The 23,479-nt window shown below is 37.8% G+C and overlaps 1 protein-coding gene across 5 annotated transcripts in view; it reads left to right on the top strand.

The window, feature by feature from the left end:
• LCORL (ligand dependent nuclear receptor corepressor like) overlaps positions 1-23,479 on the top strand; it is an 85,933-nt gene that overhangs the window by 19,590 nt on the left and 42,864 nt on the right. For all 5 annotated transcript variants that reach the window (XM_075148831.1, XM_075148833.1, XM_075148830.1 and 2 more), the window contains exons 2-4: positions 9,990-10,055; positions 17,012-17,091; positions 17,361-17,490. In XM_075148831.1, the coding sequence (XP_075004932.1) occupies positions 9,990-10,055; positions 17,012-17,091; positions 17,361-17,490 (276 nt within the window). The remainder of the gene's footprint in view (positions 1-9,989; positions 10,056-17,011; positions 17,092-17,360; positions 17,491-23,479) is intronic.

The raw sequence follows: 23,479 nt of genomic DNA, 5'->3' as shown, positions 1-23,479 counted from the left end.
TGTATTGGAGTCTAAATAGAGGATTTCCTCCCTTTCACATTGGAATCTCTGGTATGTTGGTTCCTGTTTGCTCAGGGATCTGAATCAATATGGTAAAGAAAATGAGTGTATTAAGTTAAATGTTTACAACTTTCTATTATAAGAATACTTTTTTTTTAGTGCTATAAGCAAAAAGTGAATTCAAGCTAGACAAGATATTCAATAGAAGACCCCTCCCTATCCCACCCCTATGCGAATCTGTCCTAAATTATGTCCCAAGAACTTTTCTGCAAGAAATGGGCTGGTTTTTACCTGAGAATCTAGCCAGTATTTTATCAAATAATGAATTATACTGAATAGGTATTCTGTAGTGACATTACAAATAGGAAAAAGATAACATTTGAATAAAGATTTATTAATTTTTGCTTTTGTTGTCATGCTCTGTATCTTGAGTATTTTCCCCAGCAGGCTAGTTTACTTTTTCTTACCATTTGTATAAATGGCAAAAAAGTGATTGGTTTAGTGTTTGCTTGTTGTTTGTTGTTTTTTGTTTGTGTTTTTTTTTTTTTTAAACTCAGTGCTTCAGTGGTTTCCTAACCTGGTCGTCCATCCTTTCCAAATTATTGTTATAGTAGATTTAAAAAAAAAAAAAAAACCAAACGAAAAAAAACACCCCACAAAAAACAACAACAAAACCTCAAACCAATGACAGCAACAAAAACCCTGTGACTTTGAGAATGATGTCAGTATATAAACAAGACTAAGATTATTAATCCATCTATGGCTGGCGGGAGAGAGTGGGCAGAGAGGACAGCTGCTGACCTGTGGAAGGAAGAGAGGCAGAAGAAACAGACAGAGATGTTAACGTCTAATTTAAGTTACTTTGTTAAACACTCTGCTCTATTCTTATAAAATATGAAAATAACTGTCTTCTCTACAGAATATTCACCTTTAACAAGTTGTAAAGGAGTTGCTGCTTGTATACTAATGGTGGGATAAAGGTAACTAGGTGTAATAAAGAAAGATTGAGATAACTCTTTAATGCTTTTCAAAATTTTTAATTAGAGCTACAGAAAACTCATAAAATGTTTTCTAAATCAATTGAGAGTGGTCTTGACATATCAAAGAACCTTGGTGATGGCTGAGTAATAAACACACATATTCTTGAGGGGTTTGAGTTTCTAATGCGATTACTTTTTTTTCCTATCACTTGGAAGCAGGAGACCATTTCTTTATTTGGAGACAAAAAAATGCAAAACTTATAAGCAGATAACCATTTTTCAGGGGAACCAGTGACTTTTTGCAGTGTCAAAGAGTGTAGAACACAGAGTGCAAGCAGCACCTGTAAAATGGGGGCATATACTTCAGAAGGCTGTAAGTTTATATGATTAGAAACTAAAAGATGACTGAATGTGAGCTCCAAGTCCCTTTCTTATGAAAGGGATAACTTGTAAGAAAGGCAGATGACTTCTTTGCCTTTTTAAGTATGCCAAAACAAAATACTACTTTCTACTCTTGCACCTGTATTTTGAAGTAAATATTGAAGCACTATTGAGAGAGAATTTGAAGAGAAGCAGAAGTGTTTCTTTCAGAGAAACTGAAAGACTTGGTGATCTGCCTGCCCGAGTTACTTTTTTTTTTAAAAAAAAAAATCAAGAGGTTCTAATGCTTGATCAAACTAACGAAGCTGAATTCTGTCTGTGGTATGGTTGTTCAAATCCAAGATAGCTGACATAGTAATGCAAACCATAAAACTTCCTTCAGATATACTTCTGTACTGAGCCAAACTAAATAATGCAGTTGTGAAACTGTATAGAACGGGGAGAAGTAGAACTGGAGTTTATCATTTATATATAATACTTTTTTGAATTATATGTAGTTTTCAGAAGGGGTCACTTTTTAGTTGAGTGAAAGAAGGCAAAGTGCCAAGGGGAGAAAAAAAATCTTTTAAGTCATTGCTCTGGTGTGGAAGAACCAAGCTTAATGTTTTAACTGCTTATGTATTTTCACAAATGAAGGGAAATTTTTACTTCTCGTGGTAACATCAGTTACGTCAGTGAGTTTTAACTCAGAACTGTGTGTTTGTGTGTTGTACCTTGCCATGAAGTTATTGCTACTTAAATAAAAGTGTATGGGGCAAAGGAGGCTAGCAGTTAAGGAGGTTAGCCTATCTGTCTTTTGGTCCTTACTTGTCCATAATTTCTTTCCAATGTGATTTTAGTTTCTGAGACTCCTCATACAATTTATGTAATAGTCCTCATAGACTAAAAAATACCACCTCAAAATATAGGTTGTATGACTTCAGAATGGGAATAGAATTTATATGAAAACTAGACAACAGTGTTCCTGTGGTCAAAGGAAAATGCAGAAGCAGGAATTTAACTCTTAGTTGTAATCAAGTCTCAAGTTAGGTAAAGTAACACTAACTACTATTACAGAACACCAAAAAATAAAAGAAGGAAGTTTCATTTTAATGCTGTGACTGGCAGTACTGTGCCCAATCTCATTAAATATAATCCTATTCTTTGGATTTTCCTAATTACTTTTTAAAGACCATTTGTTAAATTTTACAATCCTCTAGGAATTCAAATCAGCAATTCTGAACCTACTTTCACATTAGTTTTGATTTTAAAAAGCAGCATTAATGGGCTAAACTCCACACTACTTAGAATGTGCATTTTTTTTCTACTTATACTTTTCATTCCATTTACTCTGCTTAGAATATTGAATAAATTCAAAAAATCAAGGAGGAGACATGAATCTTCCTTGCTGATGCATGTTGCTGAACAGCATCTTTTTCTTAAATAGGAGGAGGGGCAAGGCCTGATTTTACTTAAGAAGCTAAATAACAAGTGATTTGGACTTCAGTAAAACAACTTGAACTACCATAATTCAGATGTGATTCTTTGTAAACGAAGCTACAAAGCAGAGGGTGATGGAAGTTCCTGTGATAAGTTAATTTTTAGGCACATGGAAGTTGTGAAGATTCCAACATACAATTCTGCTATCTTTGTTAGGTGGGTTAACAAAAGTGTGTTTTACAGAGCTTCAAGATCCTTTTTTTCTGGGGTGCCTCCAGAGGCTGTAGTTCTTTAAGCTAAAAGTCTCATTTCATTGTAGTAAAAATATACGTGCATGCCACGTCCTTCAAAGCAGCGTGCAGCAGTCTTACCCTATGCCTGACTGAGAATATGCTGGAGAAGAAAGGAAAAAGCAGAACTTAATTTGCATGCGCCTAGTATTTTCCAAATTCCTTAACACATAGTTAGAGAGAACAGTATGATCTCTTCTAATGGGTAACCTTTCAGCATTAAGATGAAAAATAGAGTAGTAAATATATGAATCAGATGAGCAGTATTGTTAAGCATCTCCCTCTTCCATTTAAATTTTGTCTATCTATGTAAGGAACATTCATCTACCATTTCTGGTATGCATCCAGAGATATGAATAAAACAGTCCTGTTGGTTTGGAAAATATCAAACCAAAAAATGAATTTATTTAGAAATATTTTCACTGAAAGCTTTTTATCAGTGCATCTGCTCGTACCTTCCTAAACTGGAAAAAGCTGCAGCAGATCAGGGGAGGGGGGAGCAAGTAAAAGTGAAGGGTTTTCTAGGTGGCTTATTGTGAGGTCATTGGTGTGATGAGAATTTAAATTATAGGGTTTTCCCTCACCATTTTTTTTTTAACTCAGTGGCTACAGCATGATGCTAGTTATATGGATTTCCAGTTATCCTGTTACAAGTGGCTAGGCAAATATGTCTCAAATAGAGTGACTTTAAAAAAAAAAAAGCCTTGTAGCTAAAGCCCTAGAATTGGCATTACTTTTGAAACAGAAACATGTAAGTGGAAAAAAAAAAAGACTCTTGTGAAGGAATGAAGAGTCAAGAGTGAATGGAAATATATCTGCTTTTACGAAGTGGACTTTCTTTTGAAAAGAAGATACAAATACTGGAGTTAATAGGCCATAAATAAGACTAAGGGAATCAAGAAACTAGTATGATGTAAAGTGTACCAAACCTATCAAAAACATTTTCGTATAACCTGCGCATATACTACTGTTCTTCCCAACTGTATAGTAACTACCTCTCCTATCTTCAGACCCGCCAAGTGGTGCATTTGAAAGCAGTACTCAAATATCAGCTTCCATTTATTACATGATATTTATTCTTTTTTGGCTGTTCTCCTAACACATAGTCTAAGTCATTCAAACAAATTTGTTGAAAACATACTTGCCGTCTCAGTTGTGATCACCTAAAGGATGTAGAGAGGGAAGGAGGAGAGGGGTGGTTTGAGAAGGTATTGAATTGGGATCAACTGTGAGGCTAAAATAACTATTTCCTCTCAGAAACATTATGGAGATACAGCTTTGGGAGAAGCAATAGCCAATGTGTAACTAAACCTGTTTGATCTCAATTTGAATTGTACAATTGTTCAATTATGTGTGTCCCAAGTTAACCTAGGCCAACCTTGTATTAAAAATTCTAAGTCTGCACCTTGTGATTTCCTCTAGATTCCGTGCAACATAGAATCTATTTCTAGGTAGCTTCCACAGCGACAGGTACAGCTAAGCTATTTATTAGTTTCTGGATGGAAGAGGCCTTCATATTACAAAGCCACACTATTGCTAAAGAGTAGATGAAAAATGGCTGTATTTGGTCATGAATGCGGAAGAGTCCTCGTGAGTTCCTTGAATACCTCTAAGTCTGTATAAGGTGCACAACCTGGGAAGCTTCCATGGAATGTATCCATTTAATCATTATTCTGTTTTATTCATAACAAAGAATTTTACAGCCTGTACTGTTCATACTTGGTGACATACACTTTCTAATGTAGATGGGCTTTTAAGACATGACAGACACTAAGTGGTTTACTGTGATAAAATGTTATGGAAAACTTAAATCATGAAGTTCTATGAGCACTTGAAGGGTAGTTTCTCTTTAACAAGACTTTACTTAGAAGTTGTGAAGGGAGTCTAAAGACTTATTTTGGATTTAATAATCCTGTTTTAATACTCTTCAGTCTGAGTAAACTTGTAGAGACGCTTAAATAACATAGTGGAAATAATTCACTTAGGTAACGGTTTCTGAATTGCTCAGTAGTGGTAATTACTCTTCTCTTCCAATTTCTTTGACTTTATAAAGAGTTAGTAGGATAGCTCACTAAAAAACATGTCTTAGGCCCTTGGCTTGTTTAAGACTTCTTTGGTTTAGACAAGAGTGTACAGCAGTCCTACTTCTAGCTTCATTGCACTTCCCCTGCCTCCTGGGGGAGGGGTGTAAATCAGTGACTGCTAAGCCCAGGGCCATTATTCAGCTACTCAAGTTCCTCACTTCCCTTGGGATCTTAAATTCCATCTCATGGCTGCTGTGGCCAAGACCACTGTTAACTGTCACATCACTGATCAGTTCTTCCTTAATAATGAATAGCAGATCTAGCAGAGTGCCCCCGCTGTTAAGCTTGTCCACCACCTCAGTCAGGTTTGTCCTCCAAGCACCATAGAAATATCCTGGGTTGCTTGTGCGCTACCATGTTGCTTTTCCATCAGATGTCAGGGTAATTGATACTTTTCATGAGAGCTAAGGCCTGTGATTGTGCAGCGTTTTTTCTTGGTTTTTTTTGAAGGCTTCTTCTACCCTTTATTGGGCAGTCTGTAACAGATGTTCACCATGATGTTCCCCTAGTTGAATCCTGACCCATGGATTTTCAGCTGTCCTGTAGCCCGTTCCACACTAAAGCTCCATTTGTTCAAGTTCATTGCATAAAGTGTAAGCAGTGTCTTCCTTGACTTTCTCACTTCTCCTTTCTTAAAAACCAGGATCCATCCACTGCAGTTCTCCAGTTGTGTGAACTACCTTACCATACCGCGTACTCTCAGTGAGATTGTTATGCACTCTGATTTCTAATCCCTTGTGCTTGCTTCCTGTGCTGAATGCATTATATACAGCTACTTAAGATGTGTCCCTGCTTATGCCACTTTTTCAGGGGGACTGTAAGATCCTCACTGTTGTGTTGTCCTGTGCATTTACCCTCTCTGCCATTCTCCCACTTTCTAGACTTCAGTCTCCACTTCTCTGGCAAACCTAGTTTGATGCCCTGCTTATGAGGCAAGCTTGTTAGCAGTGATGATTTGTTTTATCAAATGGATCCCGTCTCTCTCAAGCACTCTTTGTTTCTCAGGGGATCTTAATGTCTTAAGAGCTGAAGTCCTGCCTGCAGCCATGTAGTCAGATGTTGATCCACAGGATGTGTTTGCTCCTGTCAAAGTCTTTCCCCTGGGTCAACACCTGGGCTCTGGTGTCATTCACCATTGTCCCTGGACTCCTGTAGTTAGCTTTGATCTGCTGAAGATCTCCTTTGGCGGTATCATGATGGCCATGTAGATGGACAACAAATGATAATACTGCAATGGCCAGACGAGCTGTAAGAGTTTCTCTGCAACATCCCAGATGGACCACGGGCAAGCAGCAGAGCTTTTAAGACAGCCTGGCTACTGTGCAGAAGCCTTCATCCCCCTGGGAGTCTGCAATTACTGTCACCCATTGCTTCCTTTTAGTGACATTGCTGTGACCTATGGATCAGGCTTAGATGCCAAACCTGGCAGAACTTGTTACTCCTCACCTCTTCCCTGTGCTTCATGCCTTTTCAGCACCCGAATAGCTACCGATGGAAAAAGAGAGCCCCCTTCCTGTTGCTGGCGGTCACAGCTTCCAGCCTCCCTTGTCCTGGGAGTCCTCATCCTAGCCCTGAGCGAGGAAAGCAATAGATGTGGTAGAGGGTGGTCATGGGGCAGGGGGAGACTTAATGTAGGGAAAAGAAGCGTTCACAACTTTGTACAGGAAAGCAGACTGTGGAAACGTCTAACTGGGGTAAGAGACTAGCTGTATCATAAATTTCTGCTTATGGAGACTGTTGACAGAACCTGACTTGGATCATAAAGGGTGTCAGATAATGAAGAAAGCTGATATTCTTTTTACATGAAGATACAAGAAGTAAGACAAATAAGTAACAAGAAATTTATTAGAGGTAAAGGGAGTTTGACAGATTGCGGCATTGCAAGCTAATAGAGCCAAAGGTGTCGGAGCTAAAAGTGTCAGGGCTCAAGTAACAGTAGTTTTGAAAGGTAGTTTGGAATCCAGGAGGCACAAAAATTTCTGTAAAATTAATTTAGAGCAGATTTTTTTTTTTAATTGGTGAATCACAAGAGGTACAAGCAAAGTATATTTCTGACTGGTATCTGTAGGCTCTTCAGGTTCTGAAGAGTTCCAAAACTACTATTACCATTTGCTTATGCATAATGTCTCATGAATTAGAACAAAGGTTTATTGAAATGCCTGCGTTCAGGTGGTTACATTTTATGAAACAGTGCCAGCCCATATTCATCAGTAGCTGTACTAGAAACTAAGATATACCTTCCTAAATTGATATACCTTGGCTAAATTGAAATTGTATCAATCCTTCTGAAAAGCAGCGGAAGAACTTTGTAGAAAACTGCACAATGTGGAAGTAGTACACATCTTTTCTGGGAAACCTTTAGAACAAGGGCTGGAAAAAGATTCTCTCTATGTTGTTAGGTTGTACAAGTAAACTTTCTTTTAAACGAAAGGATCTAGTATCCAAAAGTGATCATTTGCTTCCTCACACTGAGTAAGTCTAAATTGTGGCTCCATGCGGAAGTTCTGGGAGGACTTGTAAGAGAAGCATCACTTTGGATGGGTGGGATGGAACTAAGTTTGGTGAACTAGCAGAGAAGTCAGTTGGTGTGTCCTTTGCTTGGGGGAAAAAAACCCACAGCGTGCTAATTGCCATCTAATACAAGCTGTATGGAAGTCTTTTTGGAAATTACATTCTTCCTTAGCAAACTGCTGTTCCACAGAGCTGTTTTTTCTGTGCTCATGTTTTTGCAGAGGCAAGAGCAGGCAGTAGGGCAAGCAGATATGTATAAGTACAAAAGTAAAGGCAGAAACAGGTAACACCCTCCACACGCGGGGTGGCAGGGGGGAAAGCAGAGGACGAGAAGGTAGGTGTCCAAAAAAACCACAGAGGTTTTGGATGCTGACTAGAATGATAGACAAGCTTCCTGTTGTTTGTTTACAAAGTGCTAAGAAATGGGAGTTAGTGTTTGTTCTTCTGGAATAAGTACAACTGTCTCCAAGAGATACTTCACTCCATTCATGTCTTTACTCAGTGACAATAACTTGCAAGAAGCTAAGTATTGGCTCGCTGCTGAGCTAAAGTGGCTTGCAGTTTATAACATTAATGATCATAATAATACACGTAGTGTTTTATATTTCCAGACTGTTGTGTTTGGGGAATTGCTATCTTAACTTCAGACTTCATCTCTCTTGCTTTTTTTTGCCCATAACCCTTTGAAGCCAGAAGAACTGGGAATTTATGCAATGCTAATATGATGTGAATTTATATTACATTGAATCTAAGAGTCGGTGGATGATGCTTTAAGGTAAATTTTAGTGTATGCTTGGGCCTTGGATTTTTGCTTTCTAGTTTTTGTAGATTGTGTTGTAAAAGTGCGTGTGTATATATATATATTTGTGAGAGGACAGTGGTTTTGTCACTTAGGACACATAGGATTATATTTATTACAAAGACAAGTGGAAAATTACAATAGAAATAAATGCATTTGTAGCTGAAATCATAGATTTATAGCAAGTATAATAATAATCAATTGAATTTAATAATATAAATTTTAATATCTATTAAAATTGTAAAATAATACAAAAATGAAAGGTAAATTTTAACAAAATGTGACCTGTCAAGCTGAACAGCTCCTATTTGTTAAGATAGTTTCTCTTGTCTACGTTAGGATTTTAATATATTATTTAACGTGCTACTTAAGATATGGTATATATTTATTTTTCCTTATACTAGTGTTCATACAATGTAAACCCAAAAGTAAATGTCATTTTTGGTGAGAGAGCAGTATGTTGTGTTGTCTTAGAGGGCATCACAGCTGATGAATAAATTTTATGATTCTAAATGTTCTTTAATAGTTATTGTTTCCTGAAGATACTGGTATCTTTTATGTGGTGTGATGATAAAATAGTCTTGCAAAGTACTGTGAAATGGCTACATCTTTAATATAGACAGGTCTTGAGTATGAAGAATGAGAACCTTCAAATGCTGCTTTGAATTATCCTCTTAGTTGAAAATAAGCTTATTATTTGGAAGGAGAGAAGAGGGGGCACTTGGAAACTGTTTCTATATTGAACAAAACTTCTCTTATATTGATGATGATGTAAATTCTCACCATATTTCATCAGTTGTCATGCATCCCCTCTCCTGTTTTTTTTGTTGTTTGTTTTTTGTTGTGTTTTTTTTTTTTTTAATAATTTGGTTTGCTCTGTGTCTCTTCTCCCTTGTTACAGTATGTGATTTTTACCAAATATCTAAACAGGCTAGCTGGTAAATCTGGAAAATAATTGGATTTATCTAATCCTCAATTTTAAAACATTTTTTGTACGTATACAGAGGACTAGAGAGAACTGTTATGATATCAGAAGCAAAATAAGCTTTCTTTTTTATATTTGTAGAAATATTATCCTGCTCAGATTATGTAATTTCGGGTGATCATAAATGAGAAGTTTCTTATTTTGAAGGTTTCCTCCTTTTTTTTCTTCCCCTCCCCCCCCCCGCACTCCATACATGTCTCTCTCTTACACTGAGAGTTAGAATCTACTTCACTTGTGTAGAGCTATGAGGCTAATCCTCCCACCTTTAAGATTCTGTAGTAGTTATTTTAAGTCTAATGAGGTTGTTGGGGCATGGTTTAATAGGCTGATTGTGTGCAGATGGCAGTTGCCTTGTCTTATTTTTATCTTCTAATTCTGTTGAATAGTAGTATAGTGGAAGGAGTAAATATTTGTGTGATAAATGTAACAATTTTTGGAATTGCTCTCAGAATTTGAGAATACTTGTTGCCAGGGTTCTCGAATTTGCTTTCTTTTAAGAAACTTTTGATTTACTATTTTAAATGTTTCTTTTGTCTCCAGGTTTTGAAAGTATTTTAGAAGGGCTTTATGGACCAAGGCTACGAAGAGACCTCAGTTTATTTGAAGGTAAATGAGCCAGCTTTTAGTGCAATGACCTTAATTTATTAGTTTTTCTTTTAGTTAGAGGTAGTTTAAAGTATATATTGAATTCTAAAAAGGAAATCAGTTGGTTTTCTTTAAAATGTTTATTTCATCATGTTCTTGTCAATACCGTGCATAGGTAAAACACTAGGTAAAATGGTACCTAGGTTTTGTTCCTCTGCAGGGAAATTTTGGATTAGCTAAGCTTTTCTGAGAAGCTCTCATGAGAAAGATTTACTTTTCCAGAACACTGCATCTCCTACTTCATTTTTTGGACAGCTTTTAGAAAGGGAAGACAAGCTGCTCAGCTTCTTATCGACATTAATTGGGAAAAGGAAGGTAATGAATGCTAGTTTGGTTTTCTTGTAATGGTCAAGAAAATTTAAGCTTTTTATATATATTTTTACATGGTTTTAGATATATAAAAATTAAGCTTTTTATTTTTTTATATATATATAAGTATATATATAAAAATTATATCTATATTTAAGTGTGTATTAAAAAAATATTTTCCATTACCCTCATAAGACCTAGCCTTATTCCAAATGGGTTTGGTTTTGCTGGAATAGCTGTCAATAACACCTGAGTCTTTAGTTAGTTAAGTATGAAATTATTTATCTTTCTTTAACAAAAGCAGAGGAGGAAAATCCAGCACAAAATTGCTTTGAAGTGTTGAAAGAAGTTCTGTCAAGTTCATTTTCATGGCTTTAAAAAAATGTTCTTTCTGTTATCAAACCTTCAGAATGTTCCATTTCCTTTCTTTACAATTTATTATCTGATAGTGTAATTTGTAAAGCATGTGATTTATGTACTGCTAATACATGTGGCATATACTGTTTATGTTTGCTTAGAATAGGTTTGGAATGGTTGCTTTAACTTGGTTATGGGTTTGTCCTCTTCATATTGTGCAAGTTCCTTGGCCTGTATCATATGCATAACACAATATTTTCAAGGGAAAGGGGGAGAACTTGAAATACTACTTTACTGATGTTTTAAGAATATTTTTTGTCACTTACAAAACTAAGCCACTAGTCAGGCTTAAAAAGATTTAAGAAATGTGTAAATTTGGGTTAAAGCTTATTTTCATTAGTAGTACTCCCATCTGCTGTGATAAACAAGCACATTACTGCTTTGGAAAGGGAACAGGGCATTGTTATAATAGTGTACAGTATCTTTTTTTGTGTGTGTTTGTAATTCCAATGAGTTGCTGTGTATTGGGCTTTACACTGATTAGTGATTAAAGCTTTATTATTCTTTTGCATCAAAGGGTTTACATTTTGAAAGAAAATTCAGAAAACTCTCTCTCTTTTGTGTAAAAAGGCAGAAAGTACTGAGCTAATGACCAGAATATAAGTGTTACAATTAAAGGAGCCTGATAGTACACAATAAGGTGTTATACTGCTCCTTTAGCATTCCTGCATGTATATATATGAGCTGTGTCATGGGAAAAGTTTTCGCTTATTTGCCTCATGCTGTTGAAGACTTCTTGTAACCTATTTAAAATCTGCTACTTCCATTGCTTGTAGAGGACCTTTGATATTTGATGCCCCAGTGACTTTGTCCTGCAAATTAAATTCATGTTTATCTAAAATGTAAAGTTTTGTGACTTTGTCCTGCAAATTAAATTCATGTTTATCTAAAATGTAAAGTTTTAAAACTAATTTTTTCTCCGATTTGCAGGAATGTCTGTCAGTAATGTGTCTGAATTTTTCAACAGTTAAAGCCTGTTTCCATGTTTGACATATCTGTAAAATTGATTTTACTTCTGGAACAACTGCGGAAGAGATGAAGGAGTGTTAGGTTGGGATGCCCACCTTGCCCTACTATTTTTGGTTCATTTTTATAGATATAGTATCTGTAACTTAATAATCCTATTTGAAATTGCCACGCTTGGTACAAACACAATAGAGGTAGACCTTATAGTATAGGATGCAAGGCTAGATTAATACAGAATTAAAGATTAATACAGAACTCTTGAGTAAAATTTGTTATAAAGCTTTCCACTGTCATAATTTCAGTGCCACTTTTCACTTTACAGATAATTAAATTAAGATACAAAGTAAATAATTTGCCTTGGTTAACAAAATATACGGTTGGTAGAATCAGAACCCAAGTTTTTGGACTCTTAGCAACATGTCTAAATCACTGCATCTTGTAAGGTGTCCATTTTTCTCATAACCATTGAACCAGAACTGTCAACATGTGGTATTATGCCTCATTAGTAAAGTGTATGTTTCTTTGAACAAACCTCAAGAAATTATATGGCTTTCTTATCCAGAAATGTATGAGAATCAGCTGAAATATATGCCACTTGGCTGCACTAGCATTTTTTCTCTTACAAACAACACATAAAACCAACAATGTAACATAAAAAAAAATTAATAATGTGCATAAAAGTGTAACATGAGTGTGTTAATTGATATATTTCCTTCTTAGTTCTGTCTTGAAATAGTATTTGATCTGTAGATCAAATTATTATATTGTATTCTCTCAAAGTTGCTTGAGAGAACAATAAATTGTAATAACAAATTTAAATGGTAAAAGGTACACTTCAGTTTTACTAGTTTTTTTTACTTTTCAAAGAAAATATCTTGAAAACCTCAGAAACAATCTTGCTGAGAAGCTGAACTAATTAAACTGAAAGAGCCACCCCTAACAACAGATAGTTACCTGAAGATGGCAAGATTTTTTTTGTTATCTTGAAATTCTTATATAATGTATATGTAGGACTTACCTTGCTTAAATGGTTCTCGTCACCTCCGTTATTCAGCACCAGGGTTTTTTTTCCTGACTGCTTTGATAGTGCAGCTTCTGGTTGCAAGGGTGTCAAGTTCTGTATCTTGGCATCTGACCTTGGTCATGCTCTGAACTAGCTCAATGCTTCTTGTGTCATTGAATCCTTAGGGCTTTCTAATCCTTTGCTTATACCCATTTTCAGCTAAGTAGATTCACATGTAAATTGTTATTCTTTACATTATACTTGCAGATATTTAGCTAAACTGTTAGAAAGCTTTTCCTTTAATCATCTGGTATGTGTGTATTTTCTTTTTTTGGGATTTTGCGCTGGGGTTCTGCTCTCTTATGGACAGAGGGAAAACAGTGTCTTGTGGGAGAAAAGCAGCTCTCATCATTCTTTCTCTGCCTGGAAAAAAACGTCTTTATACAGGATGAAAGGTTTATTTGAGGGTGTGTTTCATTTTTCCTTGGGTTGTTTTGGAATATTTATTCATATATAAAGTAATGGGGTGAAAAATTATATTAGAAACACGAATCTTTAATATTATTCAAGTTTTTATGAAATCAAAAAGATGAACGAACATGATAAACACCTCAGATATTCTAATGTACTTATTAGGAAGCAGTAGTGCCATACAAAAAGGAAGGGAATGATTTATTCAGAATTGTGACAAATAGCTGGAAACTTTATTGGGACATTATTATAATAAAGCAGAAAATATTGGAAAGTAAGCGTTGAATTTTTTAAGCTATCCCATATTTAGATTTACTAGACAATTATTTCACATTTTAAGAGGTAAACACAGAATCTGTTCAGTACTACAGATGTCTGTATTAATTTGTTTAATTCAGCATGACTCCTTGGGAAAAATGGTTTGGGGAAACAAAGATTTGAATGGCTTAAGAAATGAAAAAAGGTAGTAGTTTTTGTCAAAGTTCACCATTTTATTCTTAAAAAATGGAAATAGGTTTAACAGCTTTGTACTAAATTACTTTGGTTTCAAGTAATAATTTGTACCATGCTTAGTATTAGAATGCTCTTTGCACAGTCTTAGCAACTTCTTCTCATGGGCTGGCTGGTGTTGTAGATTGTCAGCAAATCTTTCATCAGCTGACCCCAATCAAGATAAAATGGGGAGGGGAGATGATCATGATCCTAAATTGAATGCCGCTGAGAGAAAGCTTGTTCTGCTTAAAGTGCCATCTGTGCCTCTGATCCTTCTGAGAGTATGGTTGTCTATCTGTAGTTAAAAACTAATACTGGTCTCAGTACGTTTCCTGTCGTGGCAACCTGAGACTGTTGGATGCCTGGCGTTTGATGTATCTGGTATATATCTGCCGTCTCATGGCAGTTTTGCTTAGCTCACTGGCATACTTAATGTGTTATTTTGTACATGATTTATACTTCTTTGAATAAATTTAGCATTATGTAGAGCTGATGTTTCTCAAGGTTTGCTTTTTTGGCGACACACAAGGATTGCTCTCTGTTAGACTTTTAACAGTGGAACTTCAGGATTCCAAGGCAGAAGAATTTCTCTGAAAATATAAAACCTGTCTTGAGTTATGCGCGGACTCCCAACGTCCATAAGTAGATTTATTGTGGTTGCAAGGAAAACTATGAAAACATTAACTTGTTATGAAAGAATAGTGTGGGATTTTTTTCATCTGTGGACATCTTAAAGGAATAGCTCTAGCAGGCTGGGACAACTAGATTAATTCAGCAAAAATAACTCATTAGCTCTTGTTACTGCCGAGTCAAGAAAAATCCCATGTCTGTTTTTGATCATCAGCTGTCCAACCTGTCAAAACTGCTGGTTTGCATCCCTGGAAGCATATAACACGTTGTTAATACAGAATTCTATTCTAAATTGGTATTTCAGAGCTGAGTAAACTAGATTTAAATAATTATACGATTACTTGGGATATGTTCGCACTCAAGAACCTCATTTTTTTTAAGATTCATTTTATTTCTGATGGTGCTTCTGTGATAATATATTTAACAAACAGTAAAAGCTCAGCAGTTTGGGGGGGGTGAGGAGTGGGAAACAACCCTGCAGACAGCAAGGTCAAGAAGGAAGAGGGGAGAGGAGGTGCTCTGGGTACTGGAGCAGAGATTCCTCTGCAGCCCATGGAGAGGATCATGGTGAAGCAGATGGAACCTGCAGCCGGTGGAGGACCATGTCGGAACAGATATCCACACTGCAGCCCATGGAGGACCCCATGCTGGAGCAGGTGGAGATGCCCTGAAGGAAGCTACAGCCCATGGAGAGCCCATGCTGGAGCAGGCTCCTGGCAGGAATTGCGGCCTGTAAAGAGGAGCCCACACAGGAGCAGGTTTTCTGGCAGGAACTGTGGGCCTGTGGAGTGGTCTCTTCCTGAAGGATTGTGCCCTGTAGCAAAGACACATGCTAGAGCAGTTTGTGAAGAACTGCAGCTGTGGGAAGGACCCACACTGGAGCAGTTCACGAAGGCCTGTAGCCAGTGGGAGGACCCATGCTGGAGCAGGGGAAAAATGTGAGGAGGAAGGAGCGGCAAAGAGGAACTGTTAAGAACTGAGGAATTCCTGTTCCCCATCCTCCTTGCACCGTTTGGGGTGGGGGACGAGGTAGAAAAGTTAGGAATTGAAGGAGTGAAGTTGAAGCCTGGGAAGAAGGGGTGGTAATGTAGTTTTAGTTTTGCCTTTCTCATTATGCAAATCTATTTTTATTGGCAATAAATGAAGTTAACTTTCCCCAAGTTGAGTCTGGCTTGCCTGTGGCAGTAACTGGTAAGTGATCTCCCTGTCTTTATCTTGACACACAAGTTTTTCCATCTTATTTTCTCCCCCTGCCCTGTTGAGGAGGGGGAGTGAGAGAGTGGCTTGGTGGCGGTTGGCAGCCAGCCAAGTTCAACCTATCATGGTGTGTTACTGAAAGCAGATAACCTCAAGAACCTCCCTAACAGAACTGTGATTGTGATTTAGTGGTACAGAGAAAAGGAGGAAATGTTTTTGGTAACTAATAAGGGGGAGAGGAGGGGAAGTTGTTTGGGTTGTAAGCACATGAATGGGAAATGAATGGGATGGAGAGGACCTTGGTGTTGTAGTTAATCAGATTCATATTCACCTGCCAAAATGCTGCAGCTGTGATAGACTCATGCACAACTAGGATACTGTAGGAAAAGTACTGCCTACAGCTTAAGGAAGTCTGATGTAAATGTAAAAGAAAGGCACCATCTTGACATCTTGGTCACCTGTGTTCAGGAAACAGGTGTTGAAGTGAGAATGGTGCAGAAAAGATGGGGTTGAATCTCATGAGAGGAACTGGGTGGACTAGATTAGCCTAGCAAAATTAAGTGTAAAGGGGGGATAATGATATTCTCTGTAAACACATCAAGGTGCTAAATGCCCATGAACAGTAACTGTAGGTATAAGAACAATGTTGCCACAAAAGCAAAATGGAGTAACTTGCCATGAGTAAATTTAAACAAGAAATTAGAAGGTTAATTTTAACTATTAGCACAGTCAGTTCAGGAAAAGCTTTAAAGCAATTGATTGTTTGGAAGGAGAAGAGTATGTGGTGGAAAACTCTTAACTTTTGAAGTGGAGCTTAATAACTTGTTTAAAGAAAATACATGGCGTGTCTCCATTCAGTAGAAGACTGAACTTGATATAGGTGATCTGTTTAAGTCCTAAATTCCCTCAAGACCAAAGTATGTCTTCTGATAAAACATATAAAGTTATTTTAAAGTTTTCTGAATAAATTAAGTGCTACAAGTGAGTATAGGGTTTTGGCTTACTTGCAGTGATGATATAAAATAAATTAAAGTATTGTAAGTGCAACACATGTAGCTCAAATGGTGAGGAGTCCGTATCCTAATCCCTAGCTTAGTTTGCTACAAGTTTGCACAGTTTTGTTAAAAGGAATGATGACTGGAATTCAGAGCTTTATTTACAGTATTCAGATGCCTCCAGTAACTGTGATAAGTAATCAATTAAAATGTATGCATTTACCTTTTCTTTTAAGAAAGGTGCCCTCTGCTATTTGAAAGTTGAGCCATGTGAGCCAGACAAGATTTAAGAATTGAATACTACTGACTACATTGTACCAATAAATGCATATTAGATTGTGATGGAATTTACTTAAGAGAATTGTAGGTTGTGTATTTTGTTCTCAAAATCCATTTTTACTTGTTTAAAACATCTAGCTTTCTTTTCTTCTTTTAAGACTGTGAGCCAGAAGAGCTAACTGACTGGTCTATGGATGAGAAATGTTCCTTTTGTAATTTACACAAAGAAACAGTCAGTGTAAGTATGAACATGGTATCAAGCATGACTCCCCAACACCCAATTTTTGGTATGAAAGTAAGAATCAGAGAATTTAATTTTGCAAATCGGTTAATACTGCATTTTGGCTCAAAATTGTTTGGCTATGAGAGGGAGTGAGGTGGTCTGGCTTTATAGTAAATATCTTTTTAGTGATTCTTTTTCACTCAATAGCTCAATAATTTAATTGTATATTGTACTACCAGTAGACTAACTTCTAAAAGACGTTACAATGTTCATATGTCTTCTAGGATCGTGCATCAGTTATTGGTTCTTCACAGTCAACGCCTACAGAGGAACTGTCATCTCAGGGCCAGTCCAACACTGATAAGATTGAATGCCAAGCAGAAAATTATCTAAATGCACTCTTTCGAAAGAAAGGTAATAAAAGCATGTCTTTTATGTTAAGAGATATGACACAAGTCTAGAAGAATCAGATGATTTAGGGTTGATTTTTTGATTCTTAAGTAGTTTTTATTTATCTACTGAGTGCTGTTTCTCTTCTTTGTTCCTTTGGTTTTCCTTAATCTTTTTCTTTGCTTACTTGAATCACCAAATGAAGCACTACTCTTCTTACTTGCCATTGCTGTTAGTCCTATTGCATTATGTGTTATTCTCTTGAATCCCGGTTCTTTTTTTTTTTTTTTTTTTTTTTTTTTACCATGAGCTGCTACTTTGTTTTCATGCCAACTTCAGAGGCCATTCTGTGGGATTTTAAGCATTTAAGCATTTTCTGTTCCTAAACTTTCCCTTCTAGTTTTCAGCAGGAAGACCATTTTAGGTGAGAGGACATGTCTTAACAGATTATAAAATGGGATTTGGGATCTTCTCGCACAAAAGCTGCTACTTCAAATACATCCAAGTCATAGGTTGAAACTTCTTGTCAAGATATAGTATTTAGTAGTAACTCAGTAATTCTTTGACTATCCTTGTTCTTTGGCACTCAGCAAGCTACAGCAGTACCTAAGTGACTGACAAGTCAGCTTGATTCATGTAAGTGACTTTGCTGCTGTTGCCAGTGATTAGCTAAAATACTCATTTTCTCCCTTAAATTTCTGTGTGAGGAATGTGAATGCAGCTCTACTCAGTAACTTAAACTTTCACAGGTTTTTCTTGGGTTTAGTAGGTGTACTTGGATGTCAAAATAGCTAAGTATGACTAGGGTGACAGCCCTCTCTTGTTCTAACAAAGAATTAGAGAGAGTCAGAACCATTCTCTTTCTTCATATAGGTGGGAGAAAAAAACAAAGTTAATTTTCTCCCTTTTACCTTGCTGTGGCAGTAAGAGATTACTGTGTCCTTGAACCTCGGGTGGGTGGAATCTTTTCCTGTACAGGTCATCTCTCTGTTCAGCCTATGTTTTGCTCAGGGCTTTAAAGAACTTTGAATGCAGTGCAACAGCATTTTGAGTCCATCTTCATTCCTTGGCTTCCTTTAAAACCAACTATTTTCCATTTGAAATAAAATGTCCAGTGAAGTTGCCACCTCATTACTTCTGAAATTCTTACTGTATTTTCATCACAGGCTGAGTTGCATGGCATCTCCCTAGGCAGGTATTTTAATTCCTTCAAATTTCTACTTTCTCAGATCTTTTCTTGGTCTTGATGTATAGTGGTTTTCAACATTTGCCTGCTTTATGCTTCTGCTGGAGATGCTGTCTTTCGATTCTCCTTGAGAGGAATTTTTATCATGGGAGGAGTGAAACTTGGCATGACCTCACATTATCGGAGTGAGTGACTTTTGTGAAGTTTTTCACAAAGAGCACTTGGCTTTTAGCATCTTTCTTCGTTTTTTTGATCTGCCAGATCAGTAATGCTAGGTTAAAAAGTTTTTGTCTGTTGAAAAACAAAGTCTTTTCCAATTGTTTTTGTGATTCTCTGAAGGACTTGTATATTCTTGGGTAAGTGGCACTTTGCTGAAGAGTTTTCTAAGAATATTGCTTCAGTTCAGGTTCCAGCAAAGTCTCTTAAGTTGTTCAAATTATGGGAAGTGAAAAGGAAAAAAAAAATTTGTATCTGCAAAGTGCACGTGAAACCAACTTATGAGATATTTAAGTAATTGTCTTGGCTTTGTGGGAGGAAGATAAATTTTTACTAGGAAAATCCCAAGTCTGCTTTCTGAATTTTTGTAGGTTTTTGAGATCAGTTACCAACGTAGGAAAAAAAAAAAAAGAAAAAAATTTCAAGTAATTGTTTATATAAGGAGCAGTTCTTATACCTGGTACTAAAACAGATGCCCTTTCATTGTCAAAAAAAAATGTAGAATTCTTGATTGGCTGTCTTTAAAATGGAAGTAACACTTGTTTCACTTGTTTGGATTGCAAACTCCTCAAGGTTATATACTGTCTCTTACCATCGTAACTAGCACAGTTTCATTTAGGGCCTCTGTGAACAACTTCTAAGACCAGTGAGCAAATTTGAGAGTTGCGTTTATTGCTGACATTATCCTTTTATTTTAGAACAAGTTAGTATATGGCTGGGTTTTGAATTTGCAGACTGGTTTGGGGGTTTGGTTTTTGTTTGGGTTTTTCTTGTTGTTTGTTTTGTTTTGTGGTGGTGTTTTTTTTGACATCAGGGAAACTAGTTCAGAAGATCTCAAAACATGCAGCCATGTTATATTATTGTCTATAGCATACAACCTTCAGGCATTCATAGATGAGGATTTGTCTATAGAATCCCAGACAAAGATGATTCCTCTTTCCTTTTAAGAAGATGATAGAATTACTGCCAAGATGGGTAAACTCTTGAGAGTTCACTATGCGTTAGTGAAAGACCAGTTCGGTAGGTAGTTGTCTGTAGGAAAGTTCTATCCTCGGCAGACACCTCAGTAAAGCCAAAAGTAATTTTTGTCATCAAACATTGATTGTTTCCATTAAACAATATATCTGAAAAACAGATGCTTTCTTCCTACAACCATTTGGTGTTGTAAGCAGAGTAGACTGTGATACTTTTCCACTTACATAACATTAAAATACATCCATTTTCTTTTGTCAAAGAAACAGTTACAAGGAAAAAACATTATGTGCTTTAAAAAATACATACTAGTCTTTTTTTTTTTTTTTTAAACTATGAATATTATAGAATGTGGCATATGTGATCATCATTACATGATGGAACCATAGTTGTTTAAGAGCTTGATCAGACATGTTGATCATAGATTATTAATTTTTCTGGGTTTCTAGTGATCCACACTATATGTTCTTGGAAGCTTTTTTCCCATGCAGTATTAATGTGACTTCTTTAAACAAAAACTACTAGATCAGGTTGCTCAGAACCCCGTCTAACCTGACCTTGGACGTTTCCAGGGATGGGGCATCTACCACCTCTCTGGACAACCTTTGCCAGTGTTTCACCACCCTCATCGTAAAAAATTTCTTCCTTATATCTAGTCTAAATCTACCTTGTTTTAGTTTAAAACCCTTACCCCTTGTCCTGTCGCAACAGGCCCTGCTAAAAAGTTTGTCCCCATCTTTCTTATAAGCCCCCTTTAAGTACTGAAAGGCTGCAATAAGGTCTCCCCAAAGCCTTCTCTTCTCCAGGCTGAATAACCCCAACTCTCTCAGCCTTTCTTCATAGGAGAGGCATTCCATCCCCCTGATCATTTTTGTGGCCCTCCTCTGGACCCGCTCCAACATGTCCATGTCTGTCTTCTGCTGAGGGTTCCAGAGATGGACGCAGTACTCCAGATGGGGTCTCATCAGAGCAGAGTAAAGGGGCAGAATCACCTCCCTCGACCTGCTGACCACGCTTCTTTTGATGCAGCCCAGGCTACGGTTGGCCGCCTGGGCTATGAGCACACATTGCTGGTTCATGTCCAGCTTTTAATCCACCAGTATCCCCAAGTCCTTCTTGGCAGGGCTGCTCTCAATCCCTTCCTCCCCCAGCCTGTATTGATACCGAGGGTTGCCCCGACCTAGGGGCAGGACCTTGCACTTGGCCTTGTTGAACCTCAGGAGGTTGAGATGTCAACCGTACCACTCAGCTTGGTGTCGCTGCAAACTTGCTGAGGGTGCACTCGATCCCACTATGTCATTGATGAAGATATTAAACAGTATCGGTCCCAATACGGACCCCTGCGGGACACCACTTGTCACCAATCTCCATCTGGACATTGAGCCGTTGACCACTACCCTCTGGATGCGACCATCCAACCAATTCCTCATCCACTGGACAGTCCACCCATCAAATCCATACGTCTGCGGTTTAGAGAGAAGGATGTTGTGGGGGACTGTGTCAAAGGCCTTACAGAGGTCCAGATAGACGACATCTGTAGCTCTTCTCATGTCCACTGATGTAGTCACTCTTATCATAGAAGGCCACTAGGTTGGTTAGGCAGGACTTGCCCTTGGTGAAGCCATGCTGGCTGTCTCGAATCACCTCCCTGTCCTCCATGTGCCTTAGCATAGCTTCCAGGAGGATTTGTTCCATGATCTTCCAGGCACAGAGGTGACTGACCTGTAGTTCCCCGGGTCTTCCTTTTTTTCCCTTTTTAAAAATGGGGGTTATGTTTCCCCTTTTCCAGTCACTGGGAACTTCACCAGACTGCCACGACTTCTCAAATATGATGGATAGTGGCTGAGCAACTTCATCCGCCAGTTCCTTCAGGACCTGTGGATGGATTTTGTTGGGTCCCATGGATTTGTGCACCTTCAGGTTCCTTAGATGGTCTCGAACCTGCTCTTTTCCTACAGTGGGCGGGCTCTTCATTCTCTCAGTCCCTGCCTTTGTCTTCTGTGGCTTGGGTGGTGAGGCTCGAGCACTTGCCGGTGAAGGCTGAGGCTGAGTACCTCGGCCTTCTCCATATCCTGGGTAACCAGGTCTCCCGTTTCCTTCCGGAGAGGGCCCACATTTTCCCTAGTCTTCCTTTTATACCCGACGTACCTATAGAAGCTCTTCGTGGTGCCCTTGATGGCCCTGGCCAGATTTAACTCTATCAGGGCTTTAGCTTTCCTAACCTGATCCCTGGCCACTTGGACAATTTCTCTCTATTCCTTCCAAGCTACCTGTCCTTCCAAGCTACCTTCCATCCTCTGTAGGCTTCCTTTTTGTGTTTGAGTTTGTCCAGGAGCTCCTTGTTCATCTATGCAGGCCTCCTGGCATTTTGCCTGACTTCCTCTTTGTTGGGTTGCATCGCTCCTGAGCTTGGAGGAGGTGATCCTTGAATATTAACCAGCTTTCTTGGGGCCCTCTTCCCTCCAGGGCTTTATCCCATGGCACTCTACCAAGCAGATCCCAGAAGAGGCCAAAGTCTGCTCTCCTGAAGGCCAGGGTAGTGAGCTTGCTGTGCACCCTCCTCAGTGCTCTAAGGATCTTGAACTCCACCATTTCATGGTCACCGCAGCCAAGGCTGCCCTTGAGCTTCGCATTCCCCACCAGCCCCTCCTTGTTGGTGAGAACAAGATCCAGCATAGCACCCCTCCTCATTGGCTCCTCTACCACTTGGAGAAGGAAGTTATCATTGACTCTAGAATAGCTCAGAATAAATTGCTATATTCTGTTTTTAACTTGTTGGTGTCCTGACAGTGAGCTGGACAAGTTTACGGGTAGAGCTAAGAATATTGCTGGTACAGTTTGGTGGCTGTTGCGGTGGGGTAGTTCTAGAAAATATGTGGCCTTTTTGTGAAAAGGGGAGAGCGAGAGTGAATACAGGAAGCATGCTGATAAGCAACCAGGTGTTCTTAGTTCTGCTACTCACACAACAGGATTGTAAGGTACAAGGGGGGTTGTGATTCCCTGATGATTTTCCACTGCCTTTTAGTATTTTATCAGAAGAGAAATTAAGTCACTATTTTGACTTTTGAATGAAAAAATACTGTTTTTCAAGAAATAGAATACTATTGTGGAGCACTATTTTGGGAGCTTTTAACTCCTTGTCCATTGTCCTGCCAAATACACATGTAAGTCTGAGCTATCAGTTAAATCAGTCATTACTTTGTCATTGCAGTCTAATGATCACACATAGTGTTAATGTACAGAATAGTTAAGAATGTGGACTTGAGTAGTTACAAGGTGGTGCAGTACATAAACTGAGGAAGTCTTAATCCTAAATGTTAGCTTTGAATTAAAATAAATCATTGCAATTAGTCATAATTACACATCATCTTTATTACTGCCTTCTCTTGCATTCTGACTGTAATCTTGACAATCACAAGCAGAAAATACCAGATTACATTATACAAATGTGTCATTTAGTCGTCTTTTATCCTAATAATATCAGGATGTCTACAGTGATCTGAGAGAAACTAGAGGAACATCGGGGCTATCTTTTACTCCAAATCCTTAGAGACTGTTCTGCTGGGTTTGAATTAGTATGTATGTATGTACATGATCCATGGAGTAAATACAGCTGCCTTGTGTTGTAAATCAACTATG

This window comes from Calonectris borealis, chromosome 4 (genome assembly GCF_964195595.1).
Source record: "Calonectris borealis chromosome 4, bCalBor7.hap1.2, whole genome shotgun sequence".
Lineage (NCBI taxonomy): Eukaryota > Metazoa > Chordata > Aves > Procellariiformes > Procellariidae > Calonectris > Calonectris borealis.
Note: the sequence above shows the minus strand (reverse complement) of the source record. Positions and strands in the feature narration are given on the sequence as shown.